Source organism: Vollenhovia emeryi, unplaced genomic scaffold (genome assembly GCF_000949405.1).
Source record: "Vollenhovia emeryi isolate VEMERY1.0 unplaced genomic scaffold, V.emery_V1.0 DF939128.1, whole genome shotgun sequence".
NCBI lineage: Eukaryota > Metazoa > Arthropoda > Insecta > Hymenoptera > Formicidae > Vollenhovia > Vollenhovia emeryi.
In genome coordinates this window covers 634,356-661,829 of record NW_011967238.1, presented here as the reverse complement: position 1 = coordinate 661,829, position 27,474 = coordinate 634,356, and the positions used below count along the sequence as shown (strand labels likewise).

Here is a 27,474-nt window from a genome sequence, read left to right as displayed (position 1 = left end):
TCGACATTTAAGCGGATTTAAATCGCGCCTACCGGTTCTCCAATCGCTATATAGACTCCGTCTCGGAAAAGAGAAAGACGAAATATCACGAATCGATCTAGAGCGTGGCGCGGCGATTCGCGCATACTTTCTAATCCCGATCTAAGTTAAATCGATCGCGCGCTAAGCGACCTCGAAACCTCCAACTCACTCACCTTACGATTCCTAAGTATCAGTCTTCTGAGAATGAGCCCGACGCCGACGGCGATGGGAAAGACGACGAGAGTGGCAAGGATATAGCCGACTACGGCGACTGTCTCCTGAGTGGCGATCACGTCGCCGTCGTGCCGCTTCAATATCACCTCACTGACGTTCATCGATTCCCGCGGGCTCACCGAGATCGGCTCGCCGGTCTCGAAGAACGTCCTGTTGAGCCCACCGGGATGATACATCGTGCCGTTGTACTCCGGCAGGATCGAGTGATGATAGGCGGGCCTGTACCGCGTTTTGTTGGCCGCAGACGCGAAAGAGGAGCCTTTCGACACCGAAGGGACGACAGTATCCTGGGACTCCCGATTTTCCTCAAATTTGTCCTTCCGGGAACTCGTTGGATTTACGGTGGATTCCTTAAACTTGGGAACAGGAACGGTGGTCGATGTACTTCTATTGATTTCCGTGTTATTGACAGCCGCTATTAATTCGGGACTTTTCTCCGTGGTTGTCGTCGTAGTCGTTGTCGCTGTTAACGTCGTCGTCGCGGGACTGTCTTCGTTTTGCGATTCAGAATCCACCGGAAGCACTACCCGCGGTCGTTCTGTGCCGCGAGCCAACCCGTCCATCGACCCGCTGCCGTTGAAGATGTCCGACGTGTTGTACAGATGCATGATCGGCAACACATCGTCCTTGTCTTTCGACTTGTCCGATAAATTACGCGCTCTGACTTCCGGCGATCTCTCGCCGGACATGCGTTTCCCGTTCTCCGTTACCGTAGGCGTCGATGAGGTAGGCAGGACTTTTGACTTTCTACTCGAAGTCTCATCCACGTGAGTGTCAGTCTGAGTCGGCGAAACCGTTGTCGTCGACGTCGTCGTCGTCGTCGTCGTCACGTCTTTAGCTCGATACCTCTTCTGGATCTCTGATGGATCCAGATTGTTCGCTTCCTTTGCAATGTCCGTTGGCATCAAAGTGTGAGCTTCCGGATCGACTGTGGTCTTTTCCACCTCCGTCAGTATTCTAGGTGTAACCGGGAAAACTGGTGCCGCCGGCACTGTCGTCGTTGTCGTCGACGTCGACGTCGTCGTAATCGCGACCATCTCGTCGACTTGCTCGGTCACTGTCACGGTCGTCTCGACGACGTCGTCCGTCGTTGCGTTTACGTCACTCTCGGTCTTGTTCGACATCGCGGCACTTGGATCGTCTTCAACATTGCTTTCGATATCGCTTTCATCGTTTAAACTTGACACCGTAACGACATCCTCCTCAAGAACCTGAGGCTTCGCCAGCTCCGTCGTCGCGATCGCGTCAACGAGGACGGACGGGTCGGTGGCGTCCACCGTCTCGTCAGTCGCACTCGAATTTCGATTCAAGATCCCCATGACGGTGGTTTCCTGCGAACTGCTGTCACTCGGCACTTCGTTCACCCCGCTGGCACGCGAAACCTGCCGAAAAGAATCGGCACCTGGCACTTCATCGTCCGAAACTTTCCCGCGATTCGCAGCCCGCGTCCCGTTCGACGATCGATCGTTCGCCACTAATTTATCCGTAGCACCCTCGATCTTCTCTTCGCCGGACTTTACCCTCCTGGTACCGTTCAAAAAGGACACCCCGCTCGAAGAAGTCAACACCCTGCGGCGCTTGCTCGCCGTCAGGGACGAGGATTCTTCGTTGACAGTAGATCTTTGATTTAACACCGCGCTGGCGCTCTTCCGCAAGAATCTCCGATCATTAGCACCCTCCTGCTCGCTAGTCCGCGACTTGGTGTTGTTCCACTTGACCGATCCTCTGTATCCGGCCTCTGGCGATTTAACGGATCTCGTCGCCGCGATAACGCTATCATTCGCGGCTGAATGCGACGAGGGCCAGGTCGCTGCTGTCCGTTGGCTGCTCGCTCGTTGCTGCTGCGGAACGACTTTCCTGGCTCGTTCCCCCTCCAGACCGTCGACAGCACTGGGTAACGCTCCAGCGACTGCGGCTGGCTCGATGGTCGCGCCGGCACTGAGTCCCGCCGGCGTTCGTGCCGGTTCTATACTGCCATCGCTGGCACGAGGAAGCAGAAGAGGAGAAGACGGCGGCGGCGGTGGTTGCTGCTGCTGCTGCTGAGGCCGCTGCTGCGACGGTCCACCGCTCGTTATCTCGGCACCGCTACCAGCACGATGACCAACAGCACCACCTTCTCCTCGCCTTTCCTCCTCGCCGCTTAATCCGGGTCCGGTGTAGTTGCGCAACAATCGCGTCACGTTCGTTATCGTATAGGCGTACACGTGTTGCTGCGGATGTTGCTGTTGCTGTTGCTGCTGCTGCTGCTGTTGAGACTGTTGATCCGAGTCAACGAGGACAGGTGCTGATGACTCCGTCGTCAGAGGCGACGTCGATGACGGCGATGATTTCGGAGCGATATCGCCGCTGGTCGACGCGCGAACCGGTCGATCCGCGACGGGATCCGTGACCGGTTGCTGTTTAACGGTATTCCGATGGGTCCGCTCGCTCTCGATCGCGAAACTCGAGAGCCCGAAGCTGTCATCCGGCACCACGATTCGTAGCGTCGACGATTCCTCACGGAGCCTCGCGCTCGCTCTCTGCAGCGTTGCCGCCGCTCTCTCGGCGCTCGTTAACTTGTGCTCCGATTTGTCCGCGTTCCCTACTTCCGTCTTCATTTCGGTGACCTTCTTCTCGCTGTCCTTCCCGAAATCGTTCGTTGTCCTCGAAAGACTCCCGGCGACTCCGTCCGTCCCGTTTGTTAGTTTCGCGTCGGTCGCACTCTCCACGGTGATCCTCGCCTCGGCATCGTCATCAGATTGACGTTGCCGCGGTATCTGGGTCGTGCTCGCCTCGGTGACATGGGCTGCGTTTCCTCTCTCTTGCGGGACCCGATCGCGGAGGAATTTTTCATCTACCGCATTCATCTCGCTCCTCGTTTCTGACCCGCTAACAATACCGGGGCTCGACTCGTTCCCTGGAATAACGTTGGATACGACGTCCGCTGTAGGCCTCGGTTTCCGGTAGTACAGCCCGTTGCTCGAGCTCCTGAACATGTTTTTCATCCTCGACACCTGATTCTTCTCGATTGTCCGTCGTTCTAACGTTTCCAACGCAATATTCATCTCGTCATTCATTATCTCCTCCACCGGCGCGGATATCGTCGCGCTGAATCTCTTTGTGGAGTACCTTCTGCGAGAAGAGGTCGGATTCGTCGATGTCGTCTCCACGGAGTTATTGTTGTTGCTATTGGTGACGTTTTGGGCGTCCGGCTGAAGTTTCTGGCCGAAATAAAGAAACTGCGACATATCTTCCACCGGAATATTGCTCTCCACTGGTCGGAAGTGGTTGTACAAAGACTCTGGCATCGCTACGGTGTTCTTCTTGCGCGTATCCGCGTCTCCCAATTTTGGATTGGTGAATACAGTCAGCGTTGGAGCGATTGAAGAAAACGTCGAAGAAGCATTCTCGTACTTCTCGGTCGTCGACGCCGACAGAGCTTCGTTTTTGAATGTATTCGCGGTTTGCGGTTCCGCCTCTACTTTCATGGCATCGAGATTGACCATAGAAACGACTTTTTCGATTGATTTCCTCGACGATGGCGGAGTTTCCTCTTCCACTTCCGTTCGCGCGTTTGTGACGTAAATGTCGTGCCTGGTCTCTTGGGTTTCGAGGATATCTGGAAGATCCTTCGAGACGATATCGCCAGGTCGTGGCCTACGACTCGAGAGGTTCCGAGTCGTAGGATCATGTAAGCGTTGATTTAGAAGCTGTCGCCTTCTTGCAGTGAGAATGTTGCGTAGCGCCTGCTCGCGTTTAGCCTTCGACGACGACAGTTCCGCATGTACGGATGTGCGTCCACGACGGTGATCTGTGACTGACGCATCTGCGAACAAAGATGGAATCTCTGACATGGTAGATGTCTGACACTCTTTGCCTCCAGTAAATTTAATATATGTATAACAGGGCATAGATTTAATTTTGATAATTTGCGGAAAAGAATAATTATATAGGTAGATATTAGTTATACATCAATAAAATGTTAAAAAATAATCGTTGAATTTCATTCTTCTTACTTTAGACATATTTCTTATTTATAAGAAATAATTTTAGCATCAAGACATTCTAAAGTTCTTTATGAGTTATTATCGCTCTCGGAATTAAAGTAAAGATTTCATTTGCTTCCATTGAAAATTAAAATTAATACATCTTGTTTGCGATAATTACACTTTATACTTAACTACGCCACGATATACATTGAAGAAATGCGTCTTAAACGCGGTTTCTAAATGTTAATTGATCGCATGCGAAACGATACTATGTGTAACTGAAGCGATTATAGGTTCCGGTTCGTTCCCGCACGGTTCCGGCGACGGAGAGGGGAATTTTCTACGAACGGATTAATGCGAATCGCCGTTCGCAATCATCATTCGTCAGGGGATCTCGGTGAAAACCGGAAGAACTTGACCGCCTCCTCTTCACGCTACACAGCAAACGTAATTAAGTTCTCAATTATATTCGCTGCGCGTGCGACGTGCGAAACGAAAGAAATTCTCGCGGAGAGAAGTTCTTCACGTAACGGTGTTTTCCTCAGGGTCGCGAATGGCCAAGTGGGTTTGAGGGTACGAGAGATCCGGTACCGTTACCTCCTCACGGTTCCATGTGCCCAACAGGCGCACCGCTAATAATCGTCTGTCGCGATTGTAAAAACGGTCCGAGTCGCGCTCGTGGATCCGACATCTCACTCGAATTCGTTCAAAAACACCTAAGCATCACGCTGTTACCAATATTCATAGACTTGAGGCTCCTGTGTCCACGATGCTAGAATTTGGTTCAAGTTCTAGTTTCGAGAAATCATCTGCAGCTTTTATGGAAGAGATTGGTGAAAAGAAAAACAGCATTACAGACGGACGATCTCTGTCCTTCAGCTTGCCCGTATGAAAGCGCACCTGTATAAGTCTATGGTTACCAATATCTCCATGTGTTATTTTTTACATATGATTAAAACTTTTAATGACAAAGCTTTAAATAAATAGTCGGTTTTCTTTAGCGAATTGACTCTCGTAAAAAATCTTAGGTAAATAAGAAATAACAAATGAAAAACTTCAGTCCAACGTTATTATATACACATAAACTCTTTCTTTAAGCTTCGTACTCGCGAGCGAGCTTCTCGTTCCTCTGTACTTATGCCCAAGAATTGCTCCTCGCGGTTTTCTCATGGTACAATAACGTCCGCCGACAGCCATATCGTGCAGATAATGGGCGTTGCTCGTTTCGCTTCGCTTCGGAAATTCGTTCGTACTGCAAAATGCCGAAGAACGCGCGCCATAATCTCTACGTACATGTTTCGCTGAGGGATCATTAAGAGCTCGCCGGCAAGGATTGAGAAGAGAAGATGCCGCGCGTCACGAATTTATTCTCTCATTGTCCGCGTAAGCGGGCCCGACGCCCGAAGCGAACGTTCCTCGAATCGACAAAAACCACGAGGGACGACACAGCTGTAACGAACTTAATTTACAACGACGTAAAAGTTCGGCTTGTCAGCTCGTTAAAATGGTTCAATAGATACTTTCGCGACAACGTGAATGATTCTAACGCCCCGTGAGAAGGGCCTCGTGGATTCGGGGATTATTGTGACATACGGCGGCTCGGTTTTTATCCGCAATTCTCCATCCAACGCACATTGTTCTGCGTTAAAATGTTTTCTGCGGCTTCGAAATTGTAAACTTAACGTCGATGCGTTTTGAGAAGTTACAACTCTGTAGGGATTTGCGAATATTTTTGTAACTATGGAAACAGATGATATGTTTTGGATAAGAGAATTGTATGGGGAAATCTTTAAAATACTTTATGGGAGAAGAAGTGATATTTGAAGATATGTAAAAGTTCTTTTTTTCCATAAAGAGCTTTTCAAGTTGCGAGAGCTGAAACGTTCGTCTTGAATTCTGAACTTCGACTTACTCAGAAACGATAAAAGATTACTCAAACATATGTATTGTATATATGGTAAAGATAGATTTCTGACTGCTGGGATAATAACTTGTCACCGTGCATATGGCAATCCGTATGTCACAATAATCCCCGAGACATTGCAGGCTCCACAAGTGCAGTTCAACATCTTAAAGATACATTTCAACGAAACAGATATTCCGAACGTGCAAATCTCGATGTGGAATCCGCCCCGTTGTGGAGCCCGCTTATAAATATACACGAGTATCCTGCCAACCCAAGCTCTGAATAATGCAGTCTGCCTAATCTCGACCGAAATCGCGGGAATTGTCGTCTAACCTTCTACTCCACGCGGAATTTTCACCAGTTTCGAGAAGGCATAAAGTATAGAGATCGTGAAACGTGACAAACAAGAAAACGAAGAAATCCGAGAATCCTGCAACGAGTATAATAATTCGGAAAATGCCACTTAATTTCGGCATTTAAATTGACGAACAGTAAAAAAATATATAATTGCATCTTAAATGTTGAATATCTGCTAGGTACTGTGCTACAAACGCTGTACTTACAATTAGTCTAGATTCAAAATAGGTAACCGCAAAAATCGCAGTGTGCATTACGAAAGCGCGAGAAAGATGGATAGAGAGACAAGGCCCACTGTCGCGAGTCCGCGAATTGTCGTCGCGGACGTGACCGCGTCGTAATATTTTATGTGGACACGTGTATGAGGAAGGTCAGTGTTGCTTCTGTTCTTGTTCCGTGGGTCCCGGTCCCCCGAGTCTTGACGGCCGCGGACTGGCTGGCTGGCTGGCTGGCTGGCTGGCTGGCTGGCTGGCTAGCTGGCTGGCTGGCTGGCTGACTGCCCGAGTGAACTACAATGCGGGCACGTGAGATGACTCCGAGATGTGTCACAAACTCCCGGACTGGACCACGAGAACAGTCCCAGATTCGACGTGAGATGCGTGAGTCCGGGTACCGCGAGTCACGCATACCGCTTTACTGTCCCACTTCCATTATGAGGTACAATTCGGCTCTTTACCTTTTATTTTTTTTATCTTAATGCCTCTTTTGTTATCGCAACAAACGCGCCCACCGTGCATCGCGGTGCGATTTTCATATCTTCGACGCAGTGCGTTCTCACGCCGACGAACAGCCTTTGTTCCAAGAGGGGAATTGTTGCCAGCACGGTTCTGTGAAATTATCGAGTGTTCACGCAGTATTCGTGTCGAAGCTCCGATTGCGAGAACAATAAAATAATAGTAGCTGCGTAATAATTGACGTATTTTCCATGAACATTAGCTTTAAGTCGTTTCTACGTTTATATTATTTCTCAGAACGGCGTACTTTATAGCTGAGATATCCTAACAAATAATCGTAATCTCGCATAGTGTTTCAATTTCGTCTGCTTAAGCAATCTACATGAATTTACCTCTTCTATTATTTATTACCACATTTATTCTCCTCCCGTTTTTAACTTATTTTAATTTCAGTCCATTCATAATTCAGAAATAATTGTAGTCTTGCAGAAGTTTTGCGTTGTACCATCGATATGGGTTCAGTACAGATTTATTGATAAACTTATTGTTTTACCCCTCATTTCATCTGGATGGTAAAAATTCCTGCTATGCGTGTTGCATGCACGATATAAAAATTGATAAGTCTTAATAATCGCGTCGCGCGGAGTTTGCACGTGAAGCCGACAGGAAGTAAGTTTCCTGATGCAGTTAGCAGATGTTAGAGAGTAAAGTGGCGGTTGCGGCTTAAGGTGTCATAATATGTCTGTCCACATGGCAAATATGTCTCTATCACCAGCGCTATTATGTAATATTAAAGGTGATACACTCTAAGATATTCCGTGATACCGCCGCGCGACTCCTCGCTTCTTCATCGGCTTCCGAAACCTAATGCCGCTTAGCGAAGCGCGATTGCAGCAGATAAATAGCAGATAAACATTTCAAGCTTGTAGTCACCCTTGCATACACGTGTAACACGATGTGATCCGAGCTATGTGTGAGTATTCAGACACGCGTGAAAATCTTTGACAGAATATTTTTGCTCTTCCTTCACTCGATTTTAAAGATAATTTTTCTAAATCTTTCACATCTATTAATAAAACTTAATTTACAAGATTAACTTGAGTAAAAAAAATATTCTCCAATCTGAATAAAATCGCAAAAATATATTTAGTTACGTTAAATTCTCATTAATACTACACGTCTGTATCTTTCTTAACAAATAAACAAATGTTGATTTCGTGTGTTTAATTTGAAAGTTTAATCTCACATTTTTCTTAACAAATTAATTGTCGATCTCATATGTTTAATTTTAAAGTTTAGAGATGGAAAATTAGATAGTTAAATCTCTCTTTCTCGAGTGTCTTAAAAAATTATTATTAAGATCAATTAAAAATCTTGTATTAAAAGAGCAGTGTCTCGTGCCAAGTGTACGCGCAGCGAGATCTTTCTATACATATATAATACATCTCTCGGCGCACGAAGAACAATGACAGAACGCGTCTTAACGTTGTATTAGTCTTCTTCGAGAAGCGGTTTGCCAATGAGAACTGCTCTCTGAGCCCTTCACAATTTATATGTCCCGTTTCAAGGGGGGGTCGCTTTGTTGACTGGATTTTTAGGGTCGCGTTAGTCCCTCGTGTCGAAGATAACCCTCCGGGTTGCTTCGTATCTATGAATATTATCTGCGGCTTTATTCACAGAGCCTTGGCCCCGGCGATGATCTCGATGTCACGAGGACTCGCGCAATGGCTCAATATTACGGTATATACCCGCGAGCATTTAGTCCCATCGGATCGATGATAGAAAAAGAAAAGGGCAGAGTCACGATTGGTTGGTAGCCTGATATATCATCAATTGCGCTAACATATAATATTTTTATTTAACGTAATTTAAAATTATTTTATTTAAAAATAATTTTCAATTACCACCTGCTTAAATTAAAATAATAGTATGATTATTAACTTAACAATGAAAACCGACAAGTAAAATAGACTATCTTTGCTGCTACGTTTTGTTTTGTCATTCTGAAATAGAGTTGATTGAAAATTACAATCGTAAGCCTCGCAATGCATATCGGGCATCGACACTTCTGCAAAAGTGTTACGCGAAGCGGCGGTTACAAAAGCGTATCTCACATAATAGCTAGCTTAATCGTGCTAGAATAATCTGCAACGAGCGTAACAATATGCATGCTACCCGACTTGCAAATCAGGAAAAGCTGGGCGGAATGAAAGCGGAAATGAAAGCCGATGATAAACGCAGAATCCGCAAACGGTGAGATAAGATCTCGTCAGTTCTTTTTAAGCTTATATCGCGCAGATTAAGAAGCAATTACTCCAATACTATAGCACTGCATTTTCTCCTTTCTTTTCTTATAATTTTTATGTATAAATAAATTTTGTAATTATTATGTAAAATATTCTGTAATAAAGAAAATTATTTTAAGACGTGCTACATACGGAATTTAATTGATTTGTGTAAACCGGAGGCGCTTTCATCAAATAAAAATATGAGTATGAAGAAAAAAAACCCGATATATTTCCATATTGAGACTTCGTTCAGATGCTTTGCGGAGATATGTCTTCGCGGTGGAAATAGAGCGTTTCAATATTAAAAAAAAAATTAAAATGAACTTTAGTCGGACGCACGAAGTAGCTCATGGCGAGCGCGAAGCTATTGTCCGTGCAGTATTGTCCGCGCCATTCATCACCAATGGTCGAAACATTCGCAATCGCGCGCACCCTTATGTAACCGTTTCATACGGCATCGTCCGTTCCGGCAATTTGATGCAATCAAGACCCGCGGGTTTAATGAATACACAGTAATAATTCGGAAAAAGTGCGGCGTGCGTGGCTGCGAATAGCGGCCGGCCGGTCGGATGCGGCGTCCAGAGGCGAGACAGGAAGTCGCCGAGCATGTTCGCTTCTCTCGTCGAGGGGACACGACAAAGAGAATCGTTTTCCGCCTACGCTTCCGCTACCATGCGACGACAAATCTCCTTAATCCAGCGTGATCAATGGTCTACACGGAAGCCCCGAGGTACGCGAGCACGCGCTCTTCCCTCGCATGCCTCTCGCGAGCAACTGCAAATTGCGTTGCATCCTCATGCAGGTACGAGGACGATAGCAAATGAAACGACAATTACTCAATGCTCGGTAGAACGCGTCCGTCCCGTCCTACAGCCGCACGATGGACCATCGATGCATTTGTAAATTAGGTTTATTTCTCAGTGGAAAAAAACAATGCACAAATCGATTTCTTTAACAAGTTTCATTTTTGTCGCGGTAGCGTAAAATATTATATTTTTTCATATTGCAAAAGCAATAAACAATAACTAAAAATACCATATTAAAAATAGATGAACCGTCCTAAGAATTTTATAGAAAATTAAAGAGAATAACGAAAAAAAATATATATATATAAATTCGCCTTTTTTTCGTCTCTCGGTTCAAATAAATGTTTTATTTTATATAAGGAATCGTTCATCTTTTCTGAAACGTATTACTCGCACGAGTCGAGAATGTAGTATAAATGATTACGGGTTCACGACATGGAACGTCGAACTCACTCGCAGCAAGGTCCCATTATTTAAAGCTAGTCAGATATCATCTGCAGGGAGAGTCGTCTTCTGATCCGTGAAGGCGTACACAGTCACGACGAGCAACAATACGCTTCGATGCGAGACCGAAATAATTTTATCGGTCGGCCGATTTCTCGATTCAGTCTCCGATCTGTCTCGGACAGTTTGTCTTGCCGCTGGCGACAACGCTCGTAACAATGATAATTACGAATTGTCGATTTTGATCGACGTAATGGATAGTTTATTAAATCCCCGACAACGCGCGTGATGAATCTCGCGGCTGTTTGCCGCCCAAAATTCGCTCGTTCATTCATCGTGTAAAATTAAACAAGGTAAAGTCAGTGGCACAAAAAAGATAATAGTACGATATGCATGTTCATGTAACGCAGTCGCAGAAATGATAGTTGTCGCTTGTGAATTTATTGTCGCCATTACACAGAGAGAAAAAAATAGTCATTTTTGGACCCAACCATATTTTTATAATTCCTCCAACGTAATTTATGGTTGACCTAACAATATTATAGTTCTCATAAACACAATATTGGTCCATGCAATTATAAAAATATGGTTGGGTCCAAAAATGACTATTTTTTTCTCTCAGTGTATGGCAAATGACACTTTATCATCGTTACGATGATTGCTGCACCTAACGAATTTGGATAATTAGATAACAACGGTGTTTTTCAAGAATCGATAATTACGCGATTCTAAGGGAGTTGCGCAATGATGGAGCTAATGATGAGAATCAAATGCCACATCCGGGTCGAAATGTTACTTTTTAACGACCATCGCGTCGGCTGGAACAAAGTGTCGATCACACGAGGTGGCCGATAGTTCTTTTCGACGCGTCAATTACGATCGAGAGGGACAGGCTTTAATTTCTTCGCGGACGTTCCTATCTCTCGGGACTGAATAATTCGGGACTCCGCACTCTCGGGCGGTCATGAACTCGAAAGCATCCGAAAGAATGGCTGATTCATAGATTAATTTGATCGACGAGCTACCGCGATCGCGCAGAATTATCTTCCGCGCCGATCGACAGTACGCAACGACGCGTGTTAGGCAACTGCCTGTCAATTCTTGCCTTCGTAGTTTCACATTACCATAAAAAGGCAAACCTGTTGCTTGTTCTGTGAAGAAGCTTAGCGAGATGTATGTTGCGATATTCATTTTTTTACACGATGCCTCTTAACCCCTTAACGTGTTTTTATTTCAACGAGAATAATTAATACAGCGATATCTTAATTGTGTTCTTAATAACAAATATTTTCCAATTATTTATATGTTATCCAAGCTTCTCATTTAGTATTTTAGTATTACAATTTTAAGACGTGACAAATAAAATTATTCATGTTTTTTCGAATACTTCTAAGTCACAATCGTGCTTCATTAGTTTTGTTATATTCTTATGATGCCACTTTATACAAAAATAAAATTGACAAGAGATGAAAACTGCTAAAAAGATTGCGTTATGCATCGGTACGACTTGAGAAGAATCGAGATGCGATGATTCAGTGCATCTTCTGCAGCGAGAGTTTCCGCGAAATTGCAATACAGTCACATCTATGTACGAACGATTTGCCTCGTGAAGCGTACATCCGTTTCCGTCGGGCGATCCGCGACCGGAGTACGGAGGACACTCAGGTCACTGGGCACGCATAATCCTGTGATAATTATGTAACGGATCACCGTCTAGACGGCGCTCATCGACCGGTCGAGAGTCATAGCTCTCGAAATGTTTGACAAGTCCCGTTAAAGAATTAAGCGTGTATAAAGTTGTGAAAAGAATGAAATCAGAGAAACCTGGTTTCGAATCATGTGGCTCTTTGAAAATGAGGTTCTTCTCTCTTAAGTTATAAAATATGATAATCACGGTAGTGACAGTAAAGACACGGTAGTGTCTCGCGCCAAGTATAAGCGACTAAGTATAAGCGACAAGTAAGAACATACGTCACATAGACAGTTCTGCTATCTTATTGGTAGATCGGCTGGTAATTAGAACCTAATTCTCCATTATCCTATAATTATGTTAGAGGAAATTATATACGTGATGTGCCATTAAGCGCCGAATAATTGCAGAGTCATATGATTGATTGCTATATAGACAGCGCGATGATACGGAAATTTGCGATTGGCAAATTTTACAGGCGACGAGGAAAGACGCGCCGCTCTTCCTGGACCATGATCTCTCGTGCCGATCGAGAGAGGGTCACGGTCATCCCCGGTGCATTTCGCATAAATCACTCGCGGCGCGAACACGCGCGCGATTAATCCAGATAGCGACTCACACACGCGCGCGATTACGCGTACATCGGAGATCGTATCGCGCGCGCGGCTGGTCGGTTGCATAATGCCGATGTTCCATTAAATCGCACGCGGATCGATCCGGACGAGGGACGCGAGTGCACTTTCGGAGTTGCGGTTGCGGCCCAAGAGCGCATAGGAAATTGCACGAGAGGGAACAATAACCCGAGAGCTCCACGAAGAAACTACTTTGCGGGGGACCACTTCAATTATGCGCGTCGCGCGGCCTCTCCGATATACCGGTCCGTGCAATTTCGCGCGATTTTCGACGCGAGTTATACGATCGATCGACGGGGATTCGCTTTTGGGACGTCAGACGTGCCCGAAGAAAATGATCGCGATGATGAAACGGGAATTACGACGATTACGCGTCTATTGCCCGGGGAATCTTCCGGTATCGTCGAATCAAACTCGCGCGTACAGTTATGTATTGAAGATATTATCGTGCACCGTGCCGTTACGTAAGATCTTCAGGAACGCACAATGGAGCTCCTCGATGTTCCATTAAATCGTATGCAAATCTCGAGGCAACAATGGAACGCGGACGGTCGAATTGAGGCTCGTAAAAAGTAGCCGACCGCATCCCAAAACGCTTCCTGGATCGAATACGCGATCGCGCCGATGCGATGTCGGAGAGAAGGAAAATTAGCATATTTTTGTACACGAGGATACTGATCGTGCAAAAAACACGGCAAACATGAAAAATACATTGTCACTCGTATGGTATGATTCGTAAGATAATTAACTTTTATCAAAAAATATGTCAAATAATTCAGTCAATATCAAAATTATTAAATAATTTTTAAGTACGCGAAACATTATTCCAAACATGTTTGACGTTTATTACAATAAAGATTATCGTTATCATGGTTGATATTACTTCATTACTGATTACTGTATCGAAATAAGCGGCGAGATACACCCAGAAAACAGATTTAGTTAGGTTAAACAAACGAGATACGTTGAAGTTATGTTTCTTTGACTCTACTAAATTTTTATTTACTTCTACTAAAACATTTGCTAGATTTGAAAAAATAGATATGCATTCTCCGAGAAATTCCAGTTTTGATGAAATAAAATGTTGGTTACGGTAAAGAAATAATTTCTTTGAAATTAAACAAAAGTCCTTAGCGAGGCCAAAATTCAAAGAAATTTGTTTGATTTCAAACAAACTTTTTTTTAAGGAACTTTTACGTGTGATTAATCTTCGGTTATTGCTTCTCACCATGTTCGACTGTACACCCACCTCAAACTTTCAATGGAACATTGTGCTTGTTATATCCATAAAACAAAATGGGTAATATATAGTAGACAACGCACCTTTGCATCTTACGCGTTGCTTCAGCCCGATATTGCCTCACAAAGCTTAACGAATCGCGCCCGCGTGTAAGTAGCCGCGAATAATCCGCGTCGGGGCATCGCGCGAAAAATCGGCGCGGTAACGTACGAGCACCCGAGGGCACGGGTGATTGAATATAAATCATATAAATTGCGACTATCCGGAATTAATGTACACGGTCGTGATTTAAGATATTGCATCTCCCTTCCTCCTTCCTTCTGCCTCCTTCTCTTCCCATCGGCCGTAATTGACGCGTTATTTCCGCATCCACCGTCCGAGACGCCGAGGCGAAAATTCATCTCAGCCACACTCGATTTATCCCGCGGGATCTCGAGAGGCACTCTCCGCGTATCGATTCTTCCTTTCGTTTCCTTCTCCCCCCGCGAAAGGAGGCGCGCGATCGCGGATCAAGATCATTGACTTCGCTTCCGCGAATGTAAGGCGCGATCCTTACGCCAAGACACTCCGCTACGCGATCTTCCGTCCGGATATCACGTATTATCATAGTCGTGCATCAGCGGGACATCACGATTCGCAATATCAGCCTCCCTCGTATTGGGGGACAGGGATTCTTTTCTGTTGCTCACACGGAGAGATATGATGGACGACGCCGCGAGGGGAGGATGATGCGCAAAGCTGTGTGCAATTTAGATTTATCTGTATTTCTCAGATACCTGACCCGAGATAGCGGCGTGATTATTATTGGCGTAATGGCGCAGTACTGTGTAACAGTTAACGAGGGATAGATAGTACGTAAAAACGAAAAATAATCCCTAATAATCGCTAAGTATATATAATAGCTCGTATATAAAATATTTAACAAGTTGGCGTGCAACACTTAATAGCTGATAAGGCAATATTGTGTGTTAGATAAATAAAGCCAACGTTGTCGAGCGGAGATTCTCGACTGCAATTAGTTCTCGTGTACGTAAGAAGATAATTTTCTTGAAGCGCGAATGACACGAGGTAACGTTCGTTCGTGGATTAACGTTGCGACACACCTCGTCCGCGGATCCGCATAAATAACGAAGAGGCGCGCTTCGAAACAGACGGCGAACCATAAATCATTTTTACGCGCTGCGGCTACCGGGACCCATCAGCAAAAAATTACAGAGCTCTCTCCCTTTCTCTCATTCTGTGTCTAATATCGTGTAAATTCAACTGAGCGAGTCCAATGAGAGACGATTAATTATGGCGTACAGCCATCGTGGCGATTTTTCGCAGACGCTCCGACCAACAGTAGTGTATTTCACTTACATGTCGCTGCTTCGCGATACACGAGCGATCCTTAACAATTACACGGCGAGCGCGGCTGGCGGAATCGAAAGATATAGTGCGGCATCGGCCGAGGGAAAGGAAGAATTATTTTCTACCTGGTACACACGCGCGCACGCGAATATATATGTGCGCACTCGGTGAGTTATGCTGAAACGCACGTTCAAGGCTATCCACCAAGATCACGGTCGCGTCGTCCGGTGCCGGACAATCGCCATCAGTCATCGAACGATTCTCCGGTACACGTTACACACGTATGTACGAAGAGTAATGGCGAAAAAGAACGGCGACACTGTACGCCTGCGATCCTTGCCGAACATACATCACTCGAGCAGATTCGAAAGTAACGAAGGCTATATCTTACTCGTCTCGTTTACAGATAGCCCGAGTCTGAATCTCGATGTCTGTTTTCTTACGCCGGTTATTAGTGTTACACGCTTTAGGCTTTTCATTAAAGAGTCTCTCGGTTAGCAACAATTGCAAAACGCACAGCTCTTTGATATATTACGATGTGTATCCCAATAAATAAACTGTCGGCAGTTATTTGGGAATCTCTTTAATTATTGGGGAAAAATGTGAATTATTGTATAAATTAACGCAATTTTCATGTATTCATTGTTTGCTCGAGGATTATCCAAGCGGTTGTTCGACCTGAATATCTCCTGTGATCGAACGAGTGATGGATGTCGCGACATTTTTATGCACGAACGATTTTAGACTCGACAGAAAAATTATTACACAATCCAGCAGAGTTCATTGACCTTACAAACATCGACTCTGCAGTCATAAACCGACAACCAAAAAGACCCATCGCAAGGAAAAGCCGCCTTTCGAGAATCATATAATAGACCAAAGAATGTAATAACCGAGAGCTATTCTAGAAACGCGACACTTTTTGCGACACTTGTTATTGACGCTGAGCAGACTAGCTGTCTGAGTCTCGCACCTGCTGCATTAATTAATGAACAATCAACGTCTGGATATCGTCGCGTATTACGTCAACGCTTAATAACATTTCCAGACAGGAATATAAAAGCCGTTTTCGATTATTAGCCTTGTAAGGAAATAGATAAATACGCGGAGAGAAGTGTCTTTTAAAATTTATCCTGAAAATTATGTAATCGTAGGACAACACGGCATTTCGAAGAATTTTATGAGTTTTTTGAAATTTTATTATACATTTCACTAGTAATGTATGGTAAAATTTCAAAAAGCTCTCATAAAGTTCTTGAAAATGCCATATTGTCTATCCTGAAAATCATATGATTGTGGGACAATATGGCATTTTCAAGAACTTTATGAGAGCTTTTTGAAATTTCTATCTCTTTTTCAAAGAAAAATATTCTTTGAAAAAGAGATAGAAAAGAAGACGGTAATCGAGACAAATTAAATCGGGTCTAAAATTAAATCCTAATCTGTTCAATGACGACGCATCTATTCAAAGTGATTCGCATAAAGCTGCTTCTGTACGTAACGAATTAATTTGGATCGATTGCGTGTGCACGTGGCAGACAAATAATAACGATCGGTATCAAGACAACTCGAAACAGAGGTCAGGATGACGCGATACTTTCGCGAGGTCCTTCGCCAGGTATTACCCGCTGTCTAAGCCCGGCAGAACCTTTTGTATGCGTAATTCGGCCATGCAAATTGTAACTCGATTCCGACTGTCGCTTATCAAAGGGGATTCATCGCGACCCTTTCGCAGAATGTCATTCTGGCGCGACGTCGAAGACCCACGGCCAATAATCAGCGCCGAAGGCGATCTACCTACACTGTTATTCGCTACTCCCAGCTCCCGCTTGGACGTTGAACCTTAATTGCGCGGGAAAAGATTGGCGTTTCTATCCGTTGTCAGTGAAATAACTGTCCTGAAATCACGTGAAACGGCGGACGAATCTCTCGTCGTTCCCGATCAATTTGGTACAAACTTGTCCCCTTAAATTCATATCAAATTGTGTTTTTTAACAAAATTGAAAAAGTATTAAGTATCCTCGCTTCTGCTTTTTTAAAATAAAATTAAAGACATGACTTGAAATACCTCTTAAAATTAAACAAAATTTAGAATGAATTATTTAAGCACTAGTTAACGATATAAATGTAATGAATCGCTTTGTAATATTTCTTTCAAGATAGCGCAATAAAAAATAAACTCTCTACTAAATATACTTATTAAAACTACAACAAATACAGATGTACGCGTATTCATTCGTCGTCGTGCGCTTATTAAATCGTCAAAGGGCCGGCAACGAGCCGCGTCGATACCGCTACCTTTGTTGACCCCCGTGGAGCGATGCCGCGACCTATCTCTTTGGTCGGCCGATCGCGAACAGATCGGAGGGTGTGCATACGCCGATAATTTACACGGCGATCGTCTTCCGGCAAGTAATGCCGCGGCTAATGAGCTCACGTGTCCCGATGCGCGCGTTACATAAAGGCGCGCGCGGATGCGCCCCGAGAGATACACGGATGTATACGATGCACCGGGCTTGATCTCGGAGTCACGACGCTCGTCCTCAAGACGAAGAGCAGCGTCCCCGCAAAAGGGCAACGCCGGTCGCGATGCACTACTCTTGGGAGAGGGAGCCCCCCCACGAATGCTGTTACGATCCATCGCGATCTCGACTATATCGGTCGAGATTGCAAACGTGTAACAATGATCCGAGTCATCCTGCGGATTTATCAGTGTGGTATCGCGATAACAAATCTGTAAAAAGTCTCTTTACGACGCGATAAACTCGAATGACATACGAAATGTCACGCAGCGTGAAACGTGCGAAATCAGACGCGCGCTGGATAAATGTCGCATGGAAGAGTTATCTAATTTCGAAGATGGTACAATTTAGCTCGGTAAAAAGTTAATGAAAAATTAAATTACTTGATCTTAAAACACAATTTAATTAGTTAAACTTGTCATCATATTTCTCGTGACTTTGCTTAAATTTTGCGGTGAACATTTTGTTAGAAGCTTGATGAGACGAATTACCACGCGAAGGAAAAATGCGTGAAAGATGCATTATCGAGATTCGCGGTCCGTAAAAAGATACGGAAAAGACCTCGAGGGGCTTGAAAGGTCTCACTGACTCGAACGATCCGTGGATCACCGTGTCGGGCTACTTCGGGCGAGCCTTATTACACGTTAATTTTTATTCCCGTCGTTCGTCCTCTCCCCTTTTGACTCTTCTCACATGAGACAAAGCCCCGCTAGGATAAGTATCGTTACATGTGCCAAGCCACGGGGATGGTCATAATGTAAGCATTGAAACCGACGGCGCTACGCCTGAACCGTCCATTGTATTCCGCGGCCGTGGTCGCGCAGGTTCAGGCAGCCTTGAAGCACCGAACCTCCCAGCGCGACAAGATGATGCATTGTTACAATGCGCGGGCTCATGCCTGGGCCTGGCCCCGCGGGGTCACGCAGAAAGTCACGAAGGTTAAAAGGTATCAACGTGGAAATATCTATGCACACGGTGGCTCATCGCACGATACCGCCTTTCATTTTCAACACCGAACGTTAAGAATCTTAAACCATGCTCAAGTTTGCAAGTATATATATATATGTTAGATATATTACATAAATTAATAACTAGAATAAAGTCTGTAAGAATGTGCATAATGCAATTAATAGATACCGTAAGAAGTTTAAAACTTCTGTTACGCGATTACGTGATTAGTCTCCTATTAAAAATTCTTTCTCGAATATACTTATACGTAAAAAAAATTATTTTATAAGACAGCTTTAAATCATTTTTGCAAAATTTTCTAGACTTTACAAAGAAATTTATAATGCATCTATTTTCAGGCATCTTCACAACATCTATAATAGATTGCACAACTTTTTTATATAATACTTATTGTCTGTCCGCAACCAATTTTGACTACTCAGTCGAGACAGTCTCGAGAAGAACCGACATACGTTTAAATACGTTGGTCGAGCTGAAGGGCCCGCGCCGAGATTGGCTCCGATACCCCATCAAGGACATCCTAAACTAACCCGACTGGAACCCCAAAGAACTGACCCAAGCGCGCAAAATAAAAAGAATGCCAATCGTCTGGGTGTAACATTTTTAAGGTTACCTGCGATGATATAATTCCAAAGGATCTTGGAACAGATCTTTCCTCTCTTTTCTTCTTTTGGTCTCGCGCAAAAGCATGTCTTCCTAGAATGACCTACGTGTTACATAACGATGACGCGAACTTTAATTCTTTGGTATAATTAAGTATCATTTCCCAATAATTCTAGTTCGGCATTCTTTCTACCGTAAACCAACATTAGTTGAAAAGATTGTTTAAAAATTACGACTGCTCAGGCTACGTTATCATCTTTCAAAGAGAAATATTTCAACGTTTTAATATCCAACAGGGAGAAAGTTTTTCGCGACCAAACCTGGCAAACGATTTATTATCCATATCTCTTAAGGACCAAACCAGTAAAGTCAACCTAGTGGATTATTTAGTACCTACTGTATTATTTTGCATCACCAAAATAATGTTGTACTCCGTGCGATTAAAGAATAAATCATGACGCTGCTGACAATGATGAATTAAGTTATACAGTATACATGTCTCAAGCTAGCTTCTTTTAATTATGGATTCTTTGATCCATTTTTATATAACATTATTGATTTTTGTTCAAATTAACTATATTCGAGACACACATCGTTCTTCGTACTTTAAAATTTCGCAGATGTAGTTCTTCAACCAGCATTGAACTCGCCGGCGGCAGAACCAGATCCAGCCACGATATACGCGAATATCGATTCGCCCCCGCCGAAGCCGGCGCAATAATGGATATCGATGATGTCGAAGGAGATCAGTATGTCCGCACGCATTCCGGCAGCCAGTTATAAATCACTGATCCGTATCTCGGTAGAGAGAGGTCCCCTTAACCAAATGAATGCTACTGTCGATTTGAATTACTACCCTCGGCCGACCGAGAGCCATCGCCAACGATGCTCCAAACGGTTCAAAGTTCTATGTAAACTACCGCCCACGTTTACATTCTCCTCGCCGGCCACCGGTGCTTCTTCGGTTGCGATAGCGGTGACCAAACAGATCCTATGTCTTCCTCGAGTGGTCTTAGAAGGCGAGGCAGTCTCCGCGCGGCAAGATAACGAGATACCGGTATTAGAATTCAGAGTGGAATCGAGTACGGCTCGAAATATCGAGGTGGGAAGGAAAAAAAGAAACGCCTCTTCGTTTTTAGTACTTAGGGACTCTAGGGACGTAAAGCTAACAGCACTTTCACACGGGACGAGCGATCGTCTATGCTATTCAATGATTCCAAAATTGAGCTGTGGGAAAATCAGAAGTGGTCTGGAGGTTCGTTGACCGTTTTATGATAATGCGCTGTAATAATTTATGTATGATATGTGCGTGTTAATTGATACGCGACAACGGCAAATAAATGGAACTCGTTTCTAAATTTCGGCTCCGTGAGATAGAGGATATTTAATATTAAAATGAGGTGCCTGACAACTTCTCCGACGATAAGTTTCACGATTCAAAGTTCATCTCCTACCGGCAAAAACGATTTAGGGAATGCTCTCACGCGTGTATATCATTTTAATATTTTACATTTGTACAATATATTTTATATCTAACTCTTTATCATTATATTTCTCAGGGTATGATCGTGAACGCAAAGTTTATGTATGATTCATCTTCATAATTAAAGATTTTGTGACTTCTAAATATGAAATCTTCAATCATGAGCAACTCGCTTTGTAATCGACAAGCGATCGTTATTATTTTATATCAATATTGTAAATTAGCTAAAGACAATCGTTTATATTTTTAACGATGCTAAGGGAAATATTTAGTTTCGCGAGCGTTGTCCTCGATCCACGTTCTCGGACTTGACTCGTGCAAGGAAAATATCGCGTTATCCATACGCACATGTACGCCGTTGCATATATGCAACGATGGAGTATCCGAATAAAGCGTTCGACACACTTACAAATGAGCCGAAGCGAGAGGCGCGAGGGATTATTTTGAAGGCAATAAATATCGGAGATAAATAATCGTTGTCACGGCAAACTACAAAAATTCGCGCGAGCACCAGGGGTGAAGATGAATATTAGTCACCGTGACGGAGACGCGCGGAGTTAAATGCCTGCGATTATCGTCATTACCCGCCGAGATAATTACACGTATACGAATAAATGTATACAGATTCGAGTTACACACGTTCGCCCGAAGATTACATATATTTCACTGCAACTACTTGCGAATAACGTGCATTACATCTCCTGATTATTCATTGCATCGACAAGTGCAATTTGTCTTATTCGGCCCACACGTGTGATCTTTGAGTAAAAAAAAACAATGTATTCTACTTACGAAATAAAAGGTCTGAAATAAATTGGCGGCTCTATATATCATTAATTTCAGAGTGCTATTATTTCCATTTTCCCTCGTCTCGCACACCAAGGCGATGCTCGCGAATAGTATTAGTTATACCATTATCAGCCTAGACGGAAGCCGCGGGTCTGCCGCATTAGTAATAATATAAAGGGCTCCGCGGAGAGAGTCCTGAATAAACAATTGCCACGGCGCGGTATCTCGCATCGAAAGATCGGCCGCAAATATTCCCGTGTATCGCTCACGACGCCTTCTCGCACAGTCGGTGAGAGCAAGTGCAGTTTCCAGGGTGAATGCACGGCAGCGTCCGTTGCGCAACCGTGCCGATATATTAAATCGATCGGCATATATTGATAGCCCTTGCTTTACACGCGAGCGCATAGGCCCAGCATTGTTGGTATTCCAGGCGAGAGAACACACTCGCGCCTCCGGCGCACCGCCTAGGAATGCCGCACGCGGAGGAACAAGACGGAGTCCTCTCGGCGAGCCACGACCTTGCGTACGCTTCGTCGATACCGATATTTCTACGCGAAAAAGTAGCCGAGGGTGCCAATCGAATTTACGCTCTTTGCTTAGTCGACTTTACGACGCTCGCTAACCAGGCGCGGGCGTTCCCGAGAAATATCGTTGACGGCGGACAAGGTTTCTTTGTGCCCAGGGAACATCGAACTCTTGCGCGAGGTGTGATCGCAGAAACTGCGATCGAAAATTGACTAAATAAAATTGAGAATTTTCGAAGCCCGATAAGCAAAACTTGGCGACTACGGATGTTACAAGTGAAATTAAAGCTACAGCTCGCAACGTATTAACGATACGTAGATTATTCCCAAGGAAGAAATTTCTCCCGATCGTGTTCTGCCTACGCCTCGGCGGTGTAGCATTGTGCAGCACATCGTGCGATATTAACCGTGATATGTACGGGGAACGACAAAGGAACCACGACAGTGCAGCGCAAATGGTGCATCGCAGACAGTATGAGACGAATGAATGATTCAGAGTCGGGCGATTCCAGACAGCCCGCGATGTCACTGCTTAATGCAAAAACGCGTAGTTGCATAAATAATGTCGCCGTAGTCTCCGTTGACGTTCTCATTTTTTTTTCCATGCGCAAGACTTAAAACGATACTGGTAATGGCACTTTATCATACTGCTTGCATAACGCGTTCTGATAAAAAAAATGTATATAGAATAAAATGAAGTCCTTGATGCACGCAACCTCGTTACTTTTAAAATTGCAGGTATAACCCAAAAAAAATGCGTAAAGCGTACGAGTCATTCTAATATTTAAAATGCATCAGAGGATTGAAGCTAAGTGTGAATCAACAATTATAAGATGCTGATACACGTCGGTCGTCAAAGCAAATCTAAAGATACAATATTTTCATCAAAAGACGTAATTTCGGATTATAAAGAACAAAGCTTGTTTGGAACTCTGATTTTGAAACCCTATCCTCTCCTGTGAATCTTTATACGAGAACAACGCGATTAAACTTGAAGCGAACGTCATTCGAAAATCGAGAAACGAGTGCAGCGTGCGGCTCGCGGCTCATCGCGACACCGAGAACCGGTGTTGTCGGGAAACGGTCGACAGCAATAAACTTTCGGCACCGGGAAATCATGGGTTTCAGGACGCGGAGGTAGCTGAGACGTCGAGAAAAGCGCCGGTTCTCTCGCTCGCTTGATGTTACCAGCAGTTCCGCCTGGAATCGCAAGACGGTGCGAAATGAAAGGGAATGAAAGAGGAGACCTGCGGGAGAGTGAATAAGACGCGGGGAGCACTGAGAGAAGAAATACTAGTGCCCGCGAGTACACACGCTGTTCTCCTCGTGCCTGCAGGAGCGGATCGTGACTTCTCGAGACTCGAATCTAATCGCTTTTAAAGATTAACAGCGGAAATACAAAAGCTGGTAGAACAAAATTATATATTAATATTTTCAGAAAGGACATCTCAACCTTTTCTCTTCTATCGAAAACTTCTTTACATTAGTCGCGTCTTTAAAGATCAACCCTGGCAACTGGATTTGTAACAAGCTGTTTCAATTCGTTTCAAATCGTTTTAAGTCATTTTTATAGAACTTTTTTAGTCTTCTGTCTCTTCCTATTCAGAAAAATTTATGATTTTCCTATCTCTTCCTGTCCAGAAAGATTTTTTAATTTCCTAAACTTATTAAAATGAGCAGATCCGCCTCTGTGTTTCATTCACTCTCTCTGGCACGCACAATGTATCCACGTAATATAAAGAGTCTGCCTCTCTCGCCACGGTTATAGCACTCGAGGAACGTCGCCGAGGAATCATAGACGGACGTGCAGCGACTGCACTCGCTTCGTGAGAGAACGCCGGAGATTATACAAGCCATCCCGACTCCGTTTGCTCGCAACGGCCGCTTCTAGGCGGCCTCTAAGACCAAGCGGAATCTTAGCGTGATCAGAATCTGCGGTTAGCGAAGACATATCGCCTCATCTTCGCCTGATCTCGAGGGACCTTCGCACATGTAATCGTATACTCAAATTGGTTGCGTAACTTCTTCACGATCTGTAACGATACCCGCTCTACGTGCGTGCGGTGAGGGATAAATAACATAAAGAAAATACATCGTGAATACCGGGCTACGGAGTACAAGGTATTACAGATATCAGTGTAATCGATCGCAATCAAAACCGATCGTTACCAAAAATCATAACGTTTCTCTAGTACTTGGCTAGAAAATTGAACCAGATCTTCGCGCGATCGCGATCATAGCTGTGCGCTTCGTGTTGAGAAGGTATTGTTTTACAACGTCAGTGTTTTCTGACCATACACCTGGCACCTTTAATAATACTGAAAATTTATTGCGAAAAATATTATCTCAGCCAGGGTTTGAACCTGGACCTCCCTACACTTCAATGGGCGTCTCACCAATTCGACCACTGAGGCGTATGCATTATTTTAATATACTCTTAGAATGTGAATTGCGTGCCATAAGTATAATTTATATTCAAGTGATTGCGATATTTTACGGTTCTTTAGAAAACTATATCTGCATTGTTTCGCTAAACAATGATCCATAGTACCGTCGAAGTCTGCGCCTTCGATCCGACTACATAAAGCACGCATTCGTGCACACGCAACGACGCCTGCGATACCACAAATTGCTCGTCGATCTTATCGAAGCAGAACGAGAGGAATTCACCGTCGGACGTCCGTTTTATCGATCTTGCCGAAGGAGAGTGACGCTCTCGGAGGGAACGAAAGCGCAGCGTGCAATGAGAATCCTTTCAAGGGAAGGACACGCCTCGAGTTTCGTCTCGTCGTCGTGAAGACCTTCAAGTACGCGCGCGATTATCCTCGCACGGATAATCGATTGTACCGTTTTATCGCGGGCGCGCTGTGCTCCAAACAATGAAACGAGAACCATTCAAGAGTAGTCTCCTTCGCGACCGCCTCAGGAACGGTTCCTTTGAAATTGCTTCTTGCGAGACGAGGCGCGAGAAACAGAATTAGACGTTCTTTTGATACGGATTTCTTTCATGTTGAATGCCATAACAGGGAGAGTCTGCATGTGGCTAGAAATTCTAGCAACTAGAAAATGATCAAAATCTTTGCAATTGAGACATGAAGGTTTCTACGGGGATAATTTTTACAAATTGTCTTTCACATTAGTTTGACAATTTCTTTTATCCAACGCGATCATGTGTGCATGTACCAAATGTATAATTATTAATTTTTTGCCAGAATCAAGAAAAACTCGGCAAATTATTTCAACAATTTCTTTCCAACTTCGCACAAAAATGTAATGCACGCATAAAATACAGATAACGAAACTAAAGAAATTTCTTTTCTCATTAAAAAATATCCATTCTAGACGAAGATATATAGAAACCTTGAAGAAACCTGTTGCCACGAAACCATCGATTTCCTCCAGGTATTTGTTTCGCGACGCAAAAAACGCCCAACCATGCAGAACGAAACGATCGGGTGATCGACTTCATTCACTATTTTCGTCTCTCTTTCTCCCTCTTGATTATCGCGGTTGAAAATGATAGCACGAATCGCGTTTACTGTGGTCGCGCGATCTGTCTCTAGCCGATCGGCATTCTCTCAGCTCGGTTAAAGACCCGAACAACTTAAGACCTAGCCTAACGCAGGGTGCCATAGAACCCTTCCTACCTTACGTGCCGGCACGATGACTCGATATACGTGTGCGTCGACACACGTGTGTACGCGCGTACGCGCACCGTGTAGCGACAGACGCTGAAGAAAGAGCACGAACGGCCATTTTATTATATAACTCGCACGCGAGAGAAGCCTTCCTCTTCTAGAGGCAAGAAAAAGACTGAGACAATGCCGCCTTGCGGCTTCGATCGTATAAGGATCGTCTCTAGAATGCAACGACCCTTCGTCCGGAGGCTTAGTCTCGAGTTACGAGTAATGACGAAAGTTACGCTCTTCCGCTCGACGGGACAAGGTGCCGCTCCTTTCTTTCTTTGTTACCGTCTCAATAGTTATATAATAGTGATAGCTATATAATAGCGATAAGACTGGAATCAAAAATCAATTTTATTATATTTTTTATTTACGATTATTCGTCCAATTCAATGAATTTTTAAGCTCATCCGCAAAGTTTACTTTGTCTCTCTAAGGCTGGTTTTATAGTACATTGATGGTATAGTAGCGTCGCAAATCATAGATTCGACCGGTCAGCGTTGAATTGGAGTCTACGACCCTTGCGACACTACGATACGACCAATGTAGAACCGGCCTAATACAATTTATCGAGTAAAAAAATATGAGACACGGAACTTCGGTAACTCCGCATCGAGATTGAGAAACCGAGCTTTTTCTCGGGTGCTGGCTCAAGGGAGGATTTACGCTCCGAAACGAGGGGAGACGATTCACAATACACGGGATTCCCCGCGTGGATCGGGAAAAGAATTTGTGAACACGATCCCGGGAGTCCGATGTTTCTTCTCGAGAGGAAGTGGAAGGCTCTCGCAAAGGGGCTAAGGATATGAAGATTCGTGGTAATCGAATAGATTGCCCAAAGGCTGCTGGCCATTCGTACCTCCCGGCATTCGGCCGGGACTGCACTGTCGGCCATTTTTACCTTTTGGGCAGGCCATTTATTCCACGGACTCGCGAAGGGACTTGCGACCACCTCGCCCTCGCATTCCGTGCGGGGCGGAGAACAATGAGCACAAACAGAAAAATTCTGAAATTCTGTAATTAGGATAACTTCCGAGCTATCACTGGATTAAAGAAATAGTATCTCAAGGAAGATTGATCATAAACTTATACAAATAGACTGCGTCCCGTGAGAAGAATTGAAGACTACATGAAAGTGAGAGAGCAACATAGCCCGACTGAATGTGTCTTTGTCTAATATGTGTCGTCTTCTCCTCTTAACAAAAAGCGAAAGAGAAGCATCACTCACGCAATATCTCTATCCTTCGGTATAGTCTTCAGCGCGCCCATAAGGACGCGCGGTCTATCTATA

At 44.4% G+C, this 27,474-nt stretch overlaps 1 protein-coding gene across 1 annotated transcript in view; it reads right to left on the bottom strand.

The window, feature by feature from the left end:
- The window catches only part of LOC105568533 (mucin-12-like), a 187,141-nt gene that overhangs the window by 17,146 nt on the left and 142,521 nt on the right, over positions 1–27,474 (bottom strand). Inside the window, exon 2 of the mRNA XM_012024274.1 lies at positions 195–4,060. Within this exon, the coding sequence (XP_011879664.1) occupies positions 195–4,060 (3,866 nt within the window). The remainder of the gene's footprint in view (positions 1–194; positions 4,061–27,474) is intronic.